The sequence below is a fragment of the Argopecten irradians genome, chromosome 11, assembly GCF_041381155.1.
Source record: "Argopecten irradians isolate NY chromosome 11, Ai_NY, whole genome shotgun sequence".
Lineage (NCBI taxonomy): Eukaryota > Metazoa > Mollusca > Bivalvia > Pectinida > Pectinidae > Argopecten > Argopecten irradians.
This window is the reverse complement of record NC_091144.1, coordinates 7,472,649-7,492,246: the sequence shown is the minus strand read 5'-3', so window position 1 is coordinate 7,492,246 and position 19,598 is coordinate 7,472,649. Positions and strand designations below refer to the sequence as shown.

General features: G+C 36.4%; 1 protein-coding gene and 1 pseudogene across 4 annotated transcripts in view; one reads left to right on the top strand and one right to left on the bottom strand.

The window, feature by feature from the left end:
* LOC138334667 (protein mono-ADP-ribosyltransferase PARP14-like) overlaps positions 1-4,718 on the bottom strand; it is a 70,966-nt gene extending 66,248 nt beyond the window's left edge. For all 4 annotated transcript variants that reach the window (XM_069283329.1, XM_069283328.1, XM_069283326.1 and 1 more), the window contains exon 1: positions 4,468-4,718. In XM_069283329.1, the coding sequence (XP_069139430.1) occupies positions 4,468-4,648 (181 nt within the window). In that variant the 5' untranslated portion in view covers positions 4,649-4,718. The remainder of the gene's footprint in view (positions 1-4,467) is intronic.
* Positions 4,719-6,448: 1,730 nt separating this feature from the next.
* LOC138334666 (uncharacterized) lies at positions 6,449-9,184 on the top strand (annotated as a pseudogene).
* Positions 9,185-19,598: the final 10,414 nt, after the last annotated feature.

Genomic DNA, 19,598 nt, shown 5'->3' with positions numbered 1-19,598 from the left:
GGGCCCCACCCGTCCTGCCCTCGGGGGGCCAGAGTCAAAATTTATACGAGTTCTGTTCCCCTTCCCCAAGGATGTTTGTTGCCAAATTTGATTACAAACCATGCAGAACTCTATGACAGTAGCGATTTAAAGGATTTACCTCTATTTCCCCTATTGGGCCCCACCCCTCCTGCCCCCGGGGGGTCAGAGCCAAAATTTATACAAGTTCTGTTCCCCTTCCCCCAAGGATGTTTGTGGCCAAATTTAGTTACATTCCATTCAGAACTCTAGGACAAGTAGCGATTTAAAGGATTTACCTCTCTATTTCCCCTATTGGGCCCCGCCCCTCCTGCCCCCGGGGGGTCAGAGCCAAAATTTATACAAGTTCTGTTCCCCTTCCCCCAAGGATGTTTGTGGCCAAATTTAGTTACATTCCATTCAGAACTCTATTACAAGTAGCGATTTAAAGGATTTACCTCTATTTCCCCTATTGGGCCCCACCCCTCCCGCCCCCAGGGGGTCAGAGGCAAAATTTACACAAGTTCTGTTCCCCTTCTTCCAAGGATGTTTATGGCCAAATTTGGTCACAATCCAAACAAAACTCTAGGACAAGAAGTGATTTATAGGATTTACCTCTATTTCCCCTAATGGGCCCCACCCGTCCTGCCCTCGGGGGGACAGAGTCAAAATTTATACGAGTTCTGTTCCCCTTCCCCCAAGGATGTTTGTTGCCAAATTTGGTTACAAACCATGCAGAACTCTATGACTAGTAGCGATTTAAAGGATTTACCTCTATTTCCCCTATTGGGCCCCGCCCCTCCTGCCCCCGGGGGGTCAGAGCCAAAATTTATACAAGTTCTGTTCCCCTTCCCCCAAGGATGTTTGTGGCCAAATTTAGTTACATTCCATTCAGAACTCTACGACAAGTAGCGATTTAAAGGATTTACCTCTCTATTTCCCCTATTGGGCCCCGCCCCTCCTGCCCCCGGGGGATCAGAGCCAAAATTTATACAAGTTCTGTTCCCCTTCCCCCAAGGATGTTTGTGGCCAAATTTAGTTACATTCCATTCAGAACTCTATTACAAGTAGCGATTTAAAGGATTTACCTCTATTTCCCCTATTGGGCCCCGCCCCTCCTGCCCCTGGGGGACCAGAGCCAAAATTTATACAAGTTCTGTTCCCCTTCCCCAAAGGATGTTTGTGGCCAATTTTGGTTACATTCCATTCAGAGCTCTATGACAAGTAGCGATTTAAAGGATTTACCTCTATTTCCCCCTATTGGGCCCCCCCCTCCTGCCCCCGGGGGACCAGAGCCAAAATTTATACAAGTTCTGTTCCCCCTCCCCCAAGGATGTTTGTGGTCAAATTTTGGTTACAATCCATGCAGAACTCTAGGACAAGTAGCGATTTATAAGGATTTACCTCTATTTCCCCTATTGGGCCCCGCCCCTCCTGCCCCGGGGGGGACAGAGCCAAAATTTATACGAGTTCTGTTCCCCTTCCCCAAAGGATGTTTGTGGCCAATTTTGGTTACATTCCATTCAGAGCTCTATGACAAGTAGCGATTTAAAGGATTTACCTCTATTACCCCTATTGGGCCCCGCCCCTCCTGCCCCCGGGGGGTCAGAGCCAAAATTTATACAAGTTCTGTTCCCCTTCCCCAAAGGATGTTTGTGGCCAAATTTGGACTGACGACGGACGCCGCGCCATGACATAAGCTCACCGGCCCTTTGGGCCAGGTGAGCTAAAAATGCCAAGACATTCTAACCGGCAAGAACTGTGAGAAAGCCAGACCAAACAAGAATTTGCCGGACCGAACATTAATGTGAATTTTTGGGGTAAACATAACTTCATGCTATATATGTATCCAGGCAGCTGTTTTCATGATTATTTTGTGCAGTTTAAAATTTTGCCAAGTTCGGCACCTACGTAATACTTCAGAGACGCAATTTCTACTGACTTGTACTCAATAATTGCCGGACGGTCGGTCTTGATTGGATTTAAAAATAGGCGGTCCAAGTCAAATTTTGCCGGATATGTCCATCGATCTGGCAAATTTCGTGATATATGACTACATAGGATAATCATGAAAACAGCTGCCTGGATACTTAGAGCAGGAAGTCATGTTTACTTCAAAAATTCACATTAATGTTCGGTCTAGCAAAATCTTGTTCAGTCCGGCTTACTCACAGTCCTTGCAGGTCCGAATGTTCAGCCATTTTTTTCAACTTTCGCGATGTCTGATATTCACTTGCCACTTCTACTATATAAACTAAGGATGATAAAGTGAGAGTAATGAATTATCTTTGAGGGCAAAGACTAAAATTTAAGAAAGGAGGAGTGTAGCAGGATTGGACTGCATATATGGGTCGATCAATGGTGAATATAGGTATATCCCAGCTAGCAGAGTTACGTTGGTCCGACATCATTTTCAGTCACCTAGGTCACAGTCGGATTTCTTACGTTTCGTCGACGTTGGACAAACGTTGACGTGTTTCACTTGAAGATAAAGTAAATGCACGACGTTAAGCCGATGTTGGTTCAAGCACTTTAAATTGTTAACTTCAGTTTTAAATCATTAAAGACTAGTAACGTTGCTGAGACGGTGGAGCAACGTTTGAAGTATAACCGTTAAAACACATTTTTTACAGGCTACGATATTAACTTTTATGAAAATCTCTATTGTTTTAGAGATCTTCTAAATCTGCAACTATCCCTAATTAAACATCTCCAACACATACATATATACTTGTATATACTTCACAGATACCCCTGTATACAAAACATTCACAATACGACATACGACAACGTGCCACTAAGCCTATACTAACTCCCACAGTGTTATCGGATCCTCATGGGAGGGGGTCATGATCAGTTTAGCGCCATGGTACAGCAAGCGCGGTTATCCGTTATCAATTGTTTTAGAGTGGGTGCGGCCACAGCAACATTTAAATTTCCTACCGACAGAACAAGACTGCGGGCGACACAGTGCTCATCTGTGACGATCGTGTCCTTATAGTTATTACACCTAATTGTACAGATGTGTTTTAGGAATGTAATATGAAAAATAAATTTGGTGATGTTTATAGATAGATGTCTCATAACCACCTGGTTTACCTGAGTGAGTTTATCAACGTACAATGTGTAACAAAGTCTATGTATTATACATACTGTAGTATACTCAGTTTAAAATGATGACTTTTTATATTGACATAGATGTTTATTTATATACATAATTCCAAAATGGAGATGTCATTTATATTTACATGTACATGTAATTATGTGTTGCTATACATTTATGTTTTCCAGTTATATTTTCCGTTATTTGGTTATGTGTCTACGATTTAATTATCATGTGGCTCTCAAAATAGCTGTAGCATAAAAATGTTGTAAACAGAAATGACACTTTCCTAAGTTCTAATTATCATTATTGTACTTTTAAATAATATTTTTCGATTTACAGTGGCAGAAGCGGATGACAGAAGAATTTCGGTGGGACGAGAGACAGTGACTCGGAGTACAGCAGTGAATGATTGTGAGTGGTGATATATTAAAAGCAGTGAAACCTATTTTGTTGTCTTTGTTATTATTTTCATTGTTAATCAGGTCTATACATATCTGATTTACATTGGAAAGCCGTCGAAAGCAGTTACAAAATGACGTTGGATCAATGTCTAGCAACGTTATTAAACCGTCGGGATCTGACATCTGGACAACGTAAATCAGCTGGACAAAAATATGTCGATGCAATGTCATCATCTGACGTTGGGCCCACCTATTGTCATGCATTGGGCCAACATCTGTCCGACGTGTTGCTGCTAGCTGGGAAAACTCAATCAATCAGTAGAAAGTCTGGCTACTGTTTGGAGGACCTGGGTTCAAGCCTTGGTCTGGCCGCACCCATGAAGGTCTGTCCACTACATGTTCTCCTCTACTGTTGCTGTGTTCTAGGTCTTTTAATAATGTCAATGTCATACCTGATCCAGCTTAGTCATACATATTATATAGCTACTTTCGTTTTTCTTCTCACCAAAAATATGGGAACTAGTTTCTCTATACATCAAATACATTCCAATTCTTCAATAAAGGGTCAAATAAATTACGATAGATTCATTATTATGACGCTCTGCGTATATCAACTGTACATTAAATTTCTACTTTCGTTTTTTCTTCTCACCGAAAATATGGGAACTAGTTTCTCTATACATCAAATACATTCCGATTCTTCAATAAAGGGTCCAATTAATTACGATATCTTTATTATTATGACGTTTCTGCGTATATCAACTGTACAATAAATTTCTACTTTCGTTTTGAAATAGGAGTGGGGTTGGGTTGGGGTCGGGTCGTGGACTTTCACATTTCACATGTTGTATCCTATAATTTCCATTTTTGAAAGTGTTACGAAAGATATTCAAGTAAATGCTTTTTAAGTTAATTTTAAAGGTAAATTATGTTAAAACGTTTGTGCTGAAAATTAATTCTTACCACGTCTATCTCGAAAACAAATCAGCCATTTTGTTTGTTGGAGTTGAGCGCCTAGGACGGATTCTAGTCTTAGACAGCTTGGGAATATCTGTCTCACTTGTGTTTCGTCTGTATCCGAAGGAAAGCCTTCAACTGATATACAAAACGGTTGAATCGTTTCTCTAAAATTTTCACTTGTCATGTTTACTGTTAGATATTATACTTCGTCCATCCTGGTCCGATGTGTGTGTCCGTCTGGATATCGTTAATCACGTGATCAAATGCCTGTATATCAGACCACATGATTGGTTGTGCAGGAATAGTAACAGGGAATTTCCAATGTACTCGGAAACCCGTTTTCTAGTTTTACTTTCGATATCGCTTTTTCAGAAATCACACGCTGAGATCCGATTTTCCAATGTCAGAACTTCATTAAGTCACATAGACATAAAACTGGATTAAAGTTGATATGCCTCTAAATTTTGAATGATATCTAAAATAAAAGAAGTAATATTTCGAGCGTTAATTAATTACACTAGCTAGATGTTGTTTCTGTACTTTAACTCAAGAATTATCGGACCATTACCTGTAACTGTCCTATATGTTACCTTTTACTGTCTTATATGTGACCCTAATATAAGACAGTCACTTATAAGACAGTAAAAGGTAACTTATGGGAGAGTTACACAATGAGAGTGAGTATATATATGTCTCCGGGCATAATCCCATAATTATGTTAACACACAACACACAAACTGCCGGAATATTCCATAATTTTTAAATCCAAATTACGAATAAAATCCAACACAATGAATATGAAGAGAATTTAATCCACTTTTGATGCAGAATTAAACACATCCACAGAATTTCTGTATATATCCCATATCAAGTTTTCCTCCTTATTATGAATTCACCATTTATAACACTTATCTACAGCATTAACTCCAATTTCCGCTTTCTGAAAACATTGTTTTGTACACCACTTTTGATTTTACATTTCCAAATCATCTTCACTATAGTTTTACACTTCTTTTGGTTTTGTTTCAACAATATTTCAAAATTTCACCAAATTCCCATTGACTTGTTGAATGAAATTGCACATAGTATAAATAAAACCAAGATTGTCCCTAGAGAGGTCGAACTTTTAAATCCTCTGAATGCAATGTAAGTTCTGAGGGCACCGACAAAGCATGGCTTTGTCCGTTCGTGTCAGTAGAAATGATAGAATTAGATAGTATTATGTGTATCAGAATAAATGGCTCTCTCTTTGATGATAAGAAAGATGTTTATGTGGCTTTTACCTATATTCCACCAGAGAGATCTATTTTCTATGGTTCCTATGATGAAGATATATTCCAGGTGTTAGAGAATGGGGTTGGTCATTATAGTGAGAAAGGTCATGTTTTTGTTATTGGTGACCTGAACAGTCGGACTAGAGTAGAACCAGATTTTTATAACATTCGACAATATGTATATGCACAATAACATAGATAGTTTAAACGACGGCTTTATATCTTATAACGTAGAACAGACTGTCCCTGAACGTAAATCCGAAGATATACGACTTAATACGTTTGGACGTAGTCTTATTGAACTATGTAAATCTACCGGTTTAAAGATTGTCAATGGTCGTTCATCTGGGGATAGAAATGGTAAGATCACGTTTTATAATACACATGGTACAAGTGTAATTGACTATGTGCTTGCTGATATAATGGCTTTGTCAAATGTTACCAGTTTTAGTGTAGGCTGCTTTAATGAATTCTCAGATCATGCACCTATATATGCTACCCTGAATTGTCAAAAGACAATAAGTGATAAATGTAATTGTTGCTCAGATGATATTAAGCATCCTGTCATGAATGTAGTCTGGTCTCATGAGGCCAAAGAGAATGAACGTATTTTAGAAAACATGCATCTAATTGAGAGATCTGTAGATCAGCTAAGTAAACTAAGGCAAGTATCGACGATTGTTTGGATAATTTTGTTAAATGTTCACGTTCTTTGTTTGATCAGTTTTGCTTACGTCGACGAGAAATAGTAAACTGTACTTGTTCTTGTCATTGTTTAAAGTCTACTAAGAAAGTACCTGATAAACCATGGTTTGATGATAATTGTAGGCGGTTATACTCTAATTATAAATCTGCTCTGACTATTTTTAATAGAGACAGATCATTCACTAACAGGATAGGTCTATCGGAGGCTAAAAAATGTTATAAGTCATTTGAAGCGAAGACTAAGCGTCCTTATATGAGAATGCAAGGTAACATGATGGATTTACTAAAGCGCAATAACCCTAAGGAATTTTATAAAACCTTTGCAAAGCGGAATGTCAGTAGTGTTGGAGATATAACATTAGATGAGTTTTTTCTTCATTTCAAGAGTCTTGCTGGAGATCATATCACGTCTGACACTGATAGTAGCTTGGATGGTAAAAATCTCGATAATGTTTTTCCTGAATTAGACGTGGATTTTGAATTAGATGAAGTTATTCAGGCAATTAAAGGTCTGTCTAGAAATAAGTCGGCTGGTACCGATATGATACTAAATGAGTACATGATTGAATATAAAACCATTTTTGCACCTGTTCTGTTAAAATTGTTTAATAGTATTATGGAAGTCGGATATTTTCCCGATTCCTGGGCTCAAGGTATAATTATTCCTGTATATAAAAAAGGTGACAAGAACAATGTAAATAACTATAGAGGTATTACATTGATTAGTCATGTAGCAAAGTTATTTACCAGTCTTTTGAACAAAAGGCTGTTAAAATGGAGCGAATCTGTATCTGCTGTTACAGATGCGCAACTTGGTTTTAAACCCGGTTTCGGTACTCGTGATGCTATATTTGCATTAAGTAGTCTAATTACTAATACTTTACAACAAAATAAAAAGCTTTATTGTGTATTTGTCGATTACAGTAAAGCATTTGATAGCATTGTACATAATAAGCTTTGGCTTAAACTATGGCGATGTGGAATTAGGGGTAGATTGTTGAAAGTGATTATATCAATTTATGATAATGTAAAATCATGTACAAAATTAAGTGGAAAACTATCTGCAATGTTCGATTTACATGTCGGACTCTTACAAGGGGAATCTTTGTCTCCGATACTTTATTCTCTTACAAGTTGTTAATGATATAGAAAGTGAATTGATAAACTCCAACTGTCAAAGCTATCAACTGCAACTTTTAAATTTGTTCATACTTATGTATGCTGACGATACAGTTTTGTTTACTGAAGATGCTACTGACCTGCAAAACATGTTAGATTGTCTGCAAAATTATGCAAATAAATGGAGTTTATCTGTTAATATAGATAAAACCAAAATAGTTGTTTTTAGAAAAAGTAAACGTCTACAGGCTAATGAGTACTGGACCTTTCAAGGAAGGGCTATAGATATTGTTGATAATTTTTGTTACTTGGGGCTAGTTTTCAATTATAACGGGAGATTTACTCTAGCGCTTAATACTTTAGCATCACAAGGAAGAAAGTCATATTATCTCCTTAATAGTAGAATGAAAAAATACATGCTTAATGTTGAAACAAAATTATCCTTATTTGATACTTATGTTTCATGTGTGCTTAATTACTGTTGCGAGGTATGGGGCTCGCACCCAGCACCTAAGATTGAATCTGTACATCTTTTATTCCTGAAGAGTCTATTGAATGTGAAAAAAACAGTCAATAGTTCTATGGTGTATTTTGAGACTGGAAGGTTTACTTTACATAAACAGCGTAAAATAATGGTGATGAAATATTGGTTAAAGCTATTAAGAACAGATAACTGTATTTTAAAGTCATACTATAATGCTCTATTTGAGCTCATTATGAAAAAGCCTGATTATAAATTAAATTGGTTGTATGATGTAAAAAATGATTTAGGCAGATGTGGTTTCAACAATATCTGGATTGCTCAGAATGTAGATAATGAAAAACACTTTTTTGGAATTGCATTCACAGCGCTTGCATGATATATTTATTCAGGAACTGCGTTGCGCATTTGACGTGTCTCCTAAATGTGAAATTTATAAACATCTTGTTGATAACTTTGAAATTCAATTTTATTTAAAGAAGCCTTTGAATTCTAAAACTAAACAAATATTGAGTAAATATCGCATGCAAGCCCACTCTCTGCAAATTGAAGCTGGCCGTTATAACGCCGTTCCCAGAGGCGATAGACTTTGTACTGTTTGTGACAAAAATGATGTAGAAGATGAAATGCATTTTGTATTACTATGTCCTGCTTATTCTGAGTTACGTAAAAAGTTTGTAAAAACTTATTACCACAAACACCCAAGTGTATATAAATTAATTATGTTATTTTCATCTAAAAATGTAAAGAGCTTAAATCTGTTGGGGAAATATTTGACCCAGGCAACAGAAAAAAGGAAAATTATCATTAATCAGCAGTAGTATATATATCATACTTATGTATTAATCATTTTGTTTAATTTGGTATGAAGTATATCGGAATTATCCTCCGCCATCTTGAAACATAACAACGATCATTGTATTATGTATTTGTGTATTGGTTAAACCTATATGCTGTATTGCATTTGGAAAATAAAAAAACTTGAAACTTGACTGTTTTCAACTAGTCTGGATATATACGATCATACGATATGCGATCATTTTAGCAAGACGCTTTCAAACAAACGCCTAAATTGCAAGTCTAGTTTCATATGTCATTTCTTTACCACATCAGACATTGGACAGAAATGTCCTTTTAGCAATGAAAGTCACTTAAGTCACCTTATTATATCTCTTATATATCGGTGGACATAGTTAAAGTGAATTTACAGATAGTTGTCCAACCCAAAAGCATGCTTCATGCATTCCGTTCATGAATGCTATTCATCACATATAACACAGGCAAAGGTAATTCTATGTTGCCATTGTCTATATTGGATTTGTCATGGTTGAATGTACATTAGTAGAGTGACCTGAGCTCATAGGCGAAGACAAAAAACTGGCTTATATTAGAAATAAAAGTGCACTTTATTATCACAAAGGCTTGCTATGTTTTAAGTTAGAGATAAGCCGAAAAGTGTACACTATGTTGGAAAATTATTGTATAAGTTGCATCAGGACTCAATATTCAGTTCTAGGTGGTTATTATATATTAGAGATATATTGAATAATACTGGGTTTAATGATATTTGATCACTTCAACTATCTTGTAAAGTTAATAGAAATTATCTTAAAACAATTATTAAACAAAGACTACAAGATCAATTTATTCAAAAATGGTATCATGAAATTGACAGTTCCTCGCGAGGACAAATGTATTCTTTATTTAAGTCTCAATTCAATTTTGAACCATACCTTTTGAAACTGAAACATAACCAACGTAAATATCTGTGTAAATTTAGAACTTCTAATTTAAAATTCCATATAGAGTCAGGCAGATAGAATAACATCCCTCGCGAGGAAAGGTTATGTCCTCTCTGTACAAATTGTGTTTGGAGATGAGTACCACTATCTATATGATATGTATGTAATAATGAAACTGTTGTAGCATTACGAGAAATTTATATACCAAGATATTACTTTACTAATCATAATTCTCACAAAATGAAAGGAATGTTTACTATATGCAATACAGCTCTATTAAGGTAAAGTAAGTATTTTATTCAGAGAGTAATTAAGCTTCTTTAAACTATATAAGGAAAAATAGAATTGTTAGTTTCAATGTATTTAAATTTGTCTATTGATGACTGTGTCCATCTATGATTTCCCTGTTTATTTTTATTTTATTATTATTATTATTGTTCCTTTTGACCTCTTGTTGCATATGTTCATATGTCATGAATGAATAAAAAATCTTGAAATCTTGAAAAAAAAAAGAACAGATCTCGGCCCTGACGGGCCTCGATACAGTTCTTTCTCCAACATAGTGTACACTTTTCGGCTTATCTTCATAACATATCACTATTTTGGAGAATAAAACATAATTTTTCTGTATCCAAAAGTGTTGGAAAATCAGAATTTATCCTTCAAGCCTTTAATAATACATGTAGGTCATTTCTAACATCCTGGTATAACGGACAATGTAATAAAACATGGAACTCATCTTCTTTTCGATAATGACAGTTAAAACACGCTCTAGAATTTAAATCTAAGTTTTCATAACGACCAGATTCTATTCAAATTGGAGCCACTCCACATCTGAATTTGGCTAGGGCACCATCTTTTGTAGACATAACTTTAGATAAATAAATTTCAGTACCAAAATTACTCTTAAAGTTTTTGTAAATAATCAGTTTAATTCGTCCACGTCAAGATGCAGTCAGGGAGTTGTTTAATTGTATCTTCCAAGAATCGATAAAACTATCAAGATTCCTTTGAAAAAAATAGTGGTCCGATAATGTATTTAAAGGCGGTAGCTGTAGAAGACCGAAACTTTCTTTAAACCGGAAATTCAAGTTACGACATCTTGACCCGCTTTTAGAAAAATTCCATGAGAAAACTTTTTCTATTAATCCTGGAAGTATTCATTGTATACATGTAGCAGAATACACTGGACGAATATAATGTCCTATGTCTCACTTCAGGTGGGAATCCCCGTGTACTGATATGTCCCGAGGCCCATGAACGCACGCGCCGCACGATGGATTCTGTAATGCGTTACACGTGTAATACACGAATAAGACTTGAAGCCCCAAATAGCTGTTGCATAATTGATAACCGACCAAACTAAAGACTCATATAATTTCGAGTAAGTTTTTGAATTGGAATCCTCCGAAAGACCTACATTTGGCTATACTAATCTACTAAGTGCTCGACTAGCTGATTTAGCGACTGTTTTAGCCATAACATCGTAGTTTAAGTGTTCCATAAGGATGAGGCCAAGGTACCAATATTTATCGACGACGTCAAGTGAAATCTATAAAGTGCATAATTTTAGATTTTGCCATATTTACTAACATTCTGTTGTCTTTGCACCAAACGTAAAACGACGTCATCGGCGTACGCTAACACACAGTTTATTGCTGTCAATATCAATTCCAACGTTCTGTGAATTCAATAAATGTATAAGACCATTTAATGTTTGTCATAATGAGGCTTATATCGTCTTAATGACGGCACTTTGTATAGATTTATAGGATGATTTTGAGAGGAAAAAATTATCGCTCTTTCCAACGGTAGTAACCGTTTTTTTTATAGCCGCTAAAGGTAGGCGTGTTAGAAATTGGAGTCAGTGAGTTTCCACCCTTCTCGTATATAGTGCTATGTAGAGTATGATTTTTATCGTTTTTTATCTAGAGCTCTAAAACGTCTCAAAATGTTCTTAGGGGCACTCTAGTGGGTCCATGATTATATAATCTGTAACTAATTCTCAGATCCCTGTGCTGTTGACACGTACATGTTACGCAGCAATGAACGTCACGATAAAGTGACGTAATGGCACCAAACATTCGGCCACCAATGCCCAGGTCGTGTAGTTTTGGGAATAGTAAGATCTATTGATGTAGTGTACACAACAGATGCTTCGTTCTTTCCTGAAGCCTTTTTGTTCGTCACAAATTATGCCGTTAGCGTTTTCCCAGGTAGTGAGCTGCTGATTTAAAATACTACAGTATAAATTATAAACAGACGGTGCAAGGGTTTATTCAACGGTATCCGGAGGGGTCCCGCTGGTCACTCGACGAAGATTTCGGGATTGGATTTATAATACACTTTTTCCATATGCTGGGAATGATTCCTAATTGGAAACATTTATTGAAAATAGTGAGTAGACTGTCAACAGCCGTTCTATTACGAAGTACCTCCATAGGGATTTCATCTATGCCAGCAGATTATCAAGTTACATTTAGCTGACCTCAATGCGCTTTCCTCTCTCGATATATAGAGTGTTGTAAGGATCTTGTTATACTTGGATCTTTTGACGTCATCGGCGATGATAAAATCCGCACAAACACGGCTATTTAGGTGTAGAGTTAGAAGATGGATTTCCATGTTTGTAGAATATATTCCATAGGTGTTACATGAACGAACAACAGAAATGAGAAACCAGCAGCTAAATTCAAAACACAATTTAATTATATATACAATATTATACAGAGATGGTTTACAATATCTAAAGTAATTGGTGGTGGTACAAGAGTAATACGATGATTTAAAGTGTTACTTATCTGTATGCGAATGTCCTGGTATAATCCTTGATCCTTCCAGGTTTCAAATTAACAATAATCACAAATCCACGAGGAAAATGAATGTCCACAGATGATTTGTAAAGTTCCAGGCAATATGAATAAATCCACACAAAGTGTTGTAATAATCCACAGATAAAGTCACAATAGCTCTCCCAATAGAATCTAATATGGCACTGTACAATTCTTGATATGTCTCATTACAGGTCTCATTACAGTTCTGATTAGCCTTGGACAGCTGGAGTATATAGAGCTAAACCCTAATTCAAGAATATTGGAGAACCTTCTACTTCTAGAAATATCTAACTAAAAACAATAAACAAATAAACACACAGAACTTTCTGGAAATAGATCATTCTAGATCCCTACTTATAATCAACATGTTTACAAACATATTTGTTTATACATGATAATATTCTAGAAAGTTTTATAACCTAAATCAATGATATGACCTTTATGGGATGTATTGATAATATAGCTATAGGAGTTATCTCCCTTATCTAATAACAACATGTAATTAGTGTCATACATAACACATCCCTCCTTAAGGAAAAGAAAGTTTTCTTGAAAAGGAAACTTTATTGAAATATCAAGTAACCTTTAAATCCTTGATAAAGCATCAGCCAGAATATTTGTCTTTCCCTTTGATATGTTTGATGTCAAGATTGTACTCTTGCAAAGTCAAACTCCACCTTTGATTTTTGTTTTTCATTTTCCCAATGAAAGTCAAAGGGTTGTGGTCGGTGAAGACCAACACAGGCACAACTGTAGTGCAGAGATATACATCAAATTGGTTCAAGGCCAAAATCAACGCTAAACATTCTTTTTCAATGGTGGAAAAATGTCTCTGGTGTTTGTCAAACTTTTTCGAGAAATAACAAATTGGATGGTCAATTTGTTCAGAACCTTCTTGCATCAAAACAGCACCAACACCTACATCGCTGGCGTCAACTAACAGTTTAAACTGTTTATTAAAATCTGGAGCAGTCAGAACTGATGAGTTTGATAGTATGGCCTTCACTTTCTCAAAGGCAGACTTACATTCGTCTGACCAGACAAATTTGACATTTTTCTTTAACAAAGCAGTAAGTGGAGCTGCTGTAACAGAGAAAATTTGACAAAATTTTCTGTAGTATCCAGCCATACCAAGAAATCTCATCAGCTCTCTCTTGCCTCCAGGAGTTGGAAAATCTATAATTGATTCTACTTTGGCCTGAACAGGTTTAACCTGCCCCTGTCCTACAACATGGCCTAAAAATTCAACAGTTGCATGACAAAATTCATATTTCAATAAGTTTACAGTCAATTTCATGGTAGTGAGTCTTTCGAAGAATTCACGAATCCCGCGTAGATGGTCTTCCCATGTGTCGTGGTATACGTAGTTGATGACGTCATCAATGTATCCATCACAGCCTTCCAGGTCTGATATCACGCTGTTAAAGAAGAAGACGCTGAAATGTTGCCGGGGCATTCTTCACACCAAATGGCATAACTTAGTACTGGTACAAACCTTGTGAGGTTACAAATGTCGACACTTCTTTGGCTCTTTCTGTTAAAGGCACCTGCCAATATCCTTTCAATAGGTCAAACTTGCTTACGTGCTTGGCTTTGCCAAATTTGTCAATACATGAGTCAATCCTTGGAATTGGATAAGTGCCTGTTTTACTGACAGAGTTTACTTTTCTGAAGTCAGTACAGAATCGGTATGTCTTGTCTGGCTTTGGCACCAGAACACATGGAGAGCTCCATTCACTTTTGCTTGGTTCAAAAATATCATTGTCCAACATGTATTGAATTTCTTTCTTTAAATGTTCTTCTTTCAAAGGATTGACACGGTAAGGTTGTTGCTTGACAGGTGGCGCATCGCCTACATCTACGTCATGATAGATAGCATCTGTTTTGCCTGGTGTATCCGGAAACAAATGTTTATACTCAAGTATCAAATCTTTCAGTTCATTGCGTTCCTTTTCTGATAGATGACATAGTTTCTTGTCCAAGTTCGCGAGCACATCTGAGTTCCGTAACTTTACACCACAGTCTAAACCTACATCTTGTACACCACCATCTAAGTCTAATTTACAAATATCAGCTGTACTTTCACTTTGTGATGGTACAGAGGCCAAAGTAGCAATAGGTTGAGAGGTTTTGCTCCCTTCTCTATCTACATATTTCTTAAGCATATTAACATGAGATAATTGAATTTCTTACGCCTCCCTTGAGTTTGTACAATGTAGTTAACATCATCGACCTTTTTCTCAACAACATAAGGTCCAAAATATCTAGCTTGCAAAGGCTGACTCGGTATTGGTAATAAAGCCAAAATTTTGTCACCTGGATCAAAACTTCTTGCGCGGGCATCTTTATCATACCATGCATATGTTTTCATTTTGGTTTGAGTAAGGGCCAAATTTTCTTTTACCAATTCACATGCCCTTGTCAACCTTTGCTTGAAGTTAGACACATACTCTAAGAGATTCACTTTAGAATCTTCGTCCAAAATTTTGTCTTTCAACATTTTCAAAGGACCACGTACAGTGTGTCCAAACACAAGTTCAAAGGGACTGAAACCAAGAGATTCTTGTACAGATTCTCTAACGCCAAACAACAACATGTGTATGCCTTCGTCCCAATCTCTTTTGTTTTCAAAACAATAAGATCTCATCATATTCTTCAAAGTCTAATGAAAACGTTCTTAAGCACCCTGAGACTCTGGATGATAAGCACTAGACTTATACTGCTTGATCTGGAGCTGGTACATGACTTGTTGAAAAATACCAGACATGAAATTCGAACCTTGGTCCGATTGGACAGCTTTTGGAAGGCCAACCAGTGTAAAGAATTTAACCAAAACCTTGACTATGTTAGGGGCCTTAATATTTCTGAGTGGAATATATGGCCTCAGGAAAACGTGTGGAAGCACACATAATAGTTAAAAGATACTCATTCCCAGACTTAGTTTTGGGTAGAGGACCTACACAGTCTATAATGACTCTACTAAATGGTTCCTCAATTGCTGGAATGGGATGCAAAGGTGCAACAGGGATTTTCTAATTAGGTTTCCCTACCACCTGACAAGTATGACAAGACCTACAAAAATCAGCCACATCCCGTTTCAACTTGGGCCAAAAGAAGTGATCTAAGATCCTGTTATAAGTCTTGGTCACACCTAAATGCCCTGCCATAGGTACGTCATGAGACAAACTCAGAATATCTTGCCTATACCTCGGTGGGACAACTATTTGATTGACAACCTTCCAATCTTCTTCAGGAGACACATCAGGGGGGGCGCCACTTGCGCATCAACACGCCTGACCTACGGAAGTAACAAACCGGGGCTTTCTCCGCCTCCTCCTCACTTCAAAGCCCGATTACACAGTAAGGAGATTTCATGATCTTTTTCCTGTTCTACTATAAGCTCCTCTCTAGACAAAGATGATTTACTCATCATGTCAGACAAAGAAGTACCCTTGTTAGGAACAACTCCATTACTATCAAAGTCTACAGGATTGCTCAAAAGATCACACTTGCCCCCGATATCCTCTATATCATGAGCCAAGAAAGTGTCACCTAACCCTGGACTATAATGATCCTCAACTACTGCAACATCAGAAACCTTCTTACTCATTGAACGAGTTACAGCACAAGAAGGGAAAATACCAGGAAATTCCTGTTGAATAGTCTTAGCATCACATGTTTTATCTGGAATACTGGACACTAAGGGTTCTACCCTAACTTTCTCTCCAGCCAAGTCATTGCCTAAAATGAGCGACACGCCCTCTATGGGAAGTTCCGGTCTTACACCAATGGTGACAGGCCCAGTTACCAAGTCTGACTTTAAATAAACACAATGGAGAGGCACATTAACAAAACCTATCTCTACACATTGAAGCAAAACACTACAACCAGATGAAGTCTCCTCAGACAAAGGCACTACACCATCTAATATTAAAGAATGAGAAGCCCCAGTATCTCTCAAAATCTTCACAGGTTTCAAGTTGGTGATATCACTAGTAAGTGAAACAAAACCTTCAGAAATGAAGGGAGAGTACTTCTCCAAGACACTATCAGACTCTGAGCTCTTAATCTCAACAGACACTTTAGAATCTTCCACAATATCACTAAGTTTCTGACTAGGCTTTGACATAGCTAACACAGAAGGAACTGACTGTTTACGCCTTTGCTCCTTACGCTGGAGAGAATAACATTCAGACATAACATGTCCTACTTTCTTGCAGTAATTACAAACAGGACCAGAAGGAGACCCCACACCTGCCCTATGATCTGTTTTAGAATCAGACTTAGTCTTATCACCTAATTTAGGTTTGTCGTTAGAAGGGCCACTAAAGATTGGGTTCCTAGGCTGACCAAATTTACTAGTACCTGTGGTACTGTTTTTGTCTTGAGAACTGTTTTTAACAAATGAGCCTTTGTGGGTGAGAGCGTAATCATCAGCCATTGTAGCTGCTTCACTAAGTGTTTCAACTGTTCTCTCATCTAAGTGAGTTTTTATGTTTATGTGGACACAACGTTTAAACTCCTCTATCAACAATAATTGCCTCAATTTACCGAAATCCTAATCAATTTCTTCAGAATCACACCACCTATTAGATATCTGGCAAATTCTTCATGAGTTTGTTCATCTCTCTTTCTCGAGTTTCGAAATTTCTGCCGGTAAGCCTCAGGAACTAACTCATAAGCTTTCAAAATAGCTTTCTTGACTACTTGGTAATTTGAAATCTCATTTACAGATAAAGAAGAATAAATGTCTCTAGCTTTACCAATCAGGACACTCTAAAGAAGCATTGTAAGCTTATCTTCAGGCCATTTCATACTATCAGCTATTTTCTCAAAATGCAGAAAATACTTGTCAACTTCTTTCTCTTGAAAAGGAGGAACTAACCTTATGTTTCTACTAACATCAAAACCTCTGTTTCCTTGTAAACCCTTAAATGTTGGATTACTTGAACTGTCCTGAGAAGCTAGTTCTAATTCTTTCATTCTAAGTTCTGTTTCAGCTTGAATTTTATGCTTCTCTAGCTCTAACATTTGATCTCTTTCTTTTTCTTTTAATTCCTTTTTCTATTTCCATTTGTCTTAGTTTCACTTCATGTTCAAGTTCCATTTGTCTAATTTGAATTTCTGAATTGACTGTTCCCTCTATACTATCTAATGCACTAGAGCCAAATTTGTCATTGTCAACAAAATATCTTATAATTACATTCCTAATTTCAGCTTTCCTCAAATTAGTTTTGATAGTAATGCCTAAATGTTTACCCAATAACAGTAAATCCTTCTTACTAACTTGCAAAAGAACATCCAGGGATGGCGCTTTAACAAACTGTTCTACCTGCATTAAAGTCATGTTTATTTAGCTCTTGGTTTCAAATGTAAACTCCAAGTTGGTACACAAATTTTGAAAATTTCTTAATTAATTTTTCAAAGTTAGATTTCACAAATTAAATATCGATCTCGGACAAGAGCCCCCAATTCCTGTTACATGAACGAACAACAGAAATGAGAAACCAGCAGCTAAATTCAAAACACAATTTAATTATATATACAATATTATACAGAGATGGTTTACAATATCTAAAGTAATTGGTGGTGGTACAAGAGTAATACGATGATTTAAAGTGTTACTTATCTGTATGCGAATGTCCTGGTATAATCCTTGATCCTTCCAGGTTTCAAATTAACAATAATCACAAATCCACGAGGAAAATGAATGTCCACAGATGATTTGTAAAGTTCCAGGCAATATGAATAAATCCACACAAAGTGTTGTAATAATCCACAGATAAAGTCACAATAGCTCTCCCAATAGAATCTAATATGGCACTGTGCAATTCTTGATATGTCTCATTACAGGTCTCATTACAGTTCTGATTAGCCTTGGACAGCTGGAGTATATAGAGCTAAACCCTAATTCAAGAATATTGGAGAACCTTCTACTTCTAGAAATATCTAACTAAAAACAGTAAACAAATAAACACACAAAACTTTCTGGAAATAGATCATCTAGATCTATCTTATCAACATGTTTACAAACATATTTGTTTATACATGATAATATTCTAGAAAGTTCTATAACCTAAATCAATGATATGACCTTTATAGGATGTATTGATGATAAAGCTATAGGAGTTATCTCGCTTATCTAATAACAACATGCATATGTATTTAGTGTCATACATAACAAGTGATTTGGTCCCATTCCCCACTGTTTTGATGTGTTTTGAGGGAATTCAATTTCCTGAATTTATTTTTTTGATGACTGAAATCAGGATAGAATAAGATTGGATCAAATAGTTTCATTATTTTGCGAGCAGTCGCAACAATGAATTCTATTATTAGACCTTTTCTCTCCTTCTCTTTCTATGACTGATGTAATTAATTAAACAAATGTTGTTTTCTTTTTCATGTTACAAAACCTTGATGTTAAAGACACAAACTTTTTTAATTTACATTAAATATTGAATGTATTGTCCATCTTTCATGTTATTTTCCAAAGATAAACAAGGTTTATGCTAAAAAAAATCACAAGTTCAATAAATCTAAGCGACTCGTAGCGTTGAAAACCATCAGTTCTCCACTGGCAATAATGGACCTACGTGGGCTTATCCTAGTTTCGACTCCCATCTCCGCATTGTTAATTCTCCGGGTTTAGTGAGTGCTACTTCCCAACTAAATCTTTAAACTTATCGCATTGTGACAGTGGCGTCTCTGTAGTTTACCGAGTCAAACTGTCGCATATTGTATTCAATTTGTCACTGTCATATTGAGTTTTTCTTCTAAAGTAACATTTACTGTAAAATTCAGAACATAATGTCTTTATACGTGGCCTTAAGTACTGTCAATGTCATATTGCTTTATTTTTTAAAGTAAGAAACGTTTGACATTTGCTTCCTTAATTGAACCCATAACTGTATTGAACCCATGATACCATTATAATTACGTGTCACTGTTGTGTCTGGTCTTAAGCAGATAAGCGTGA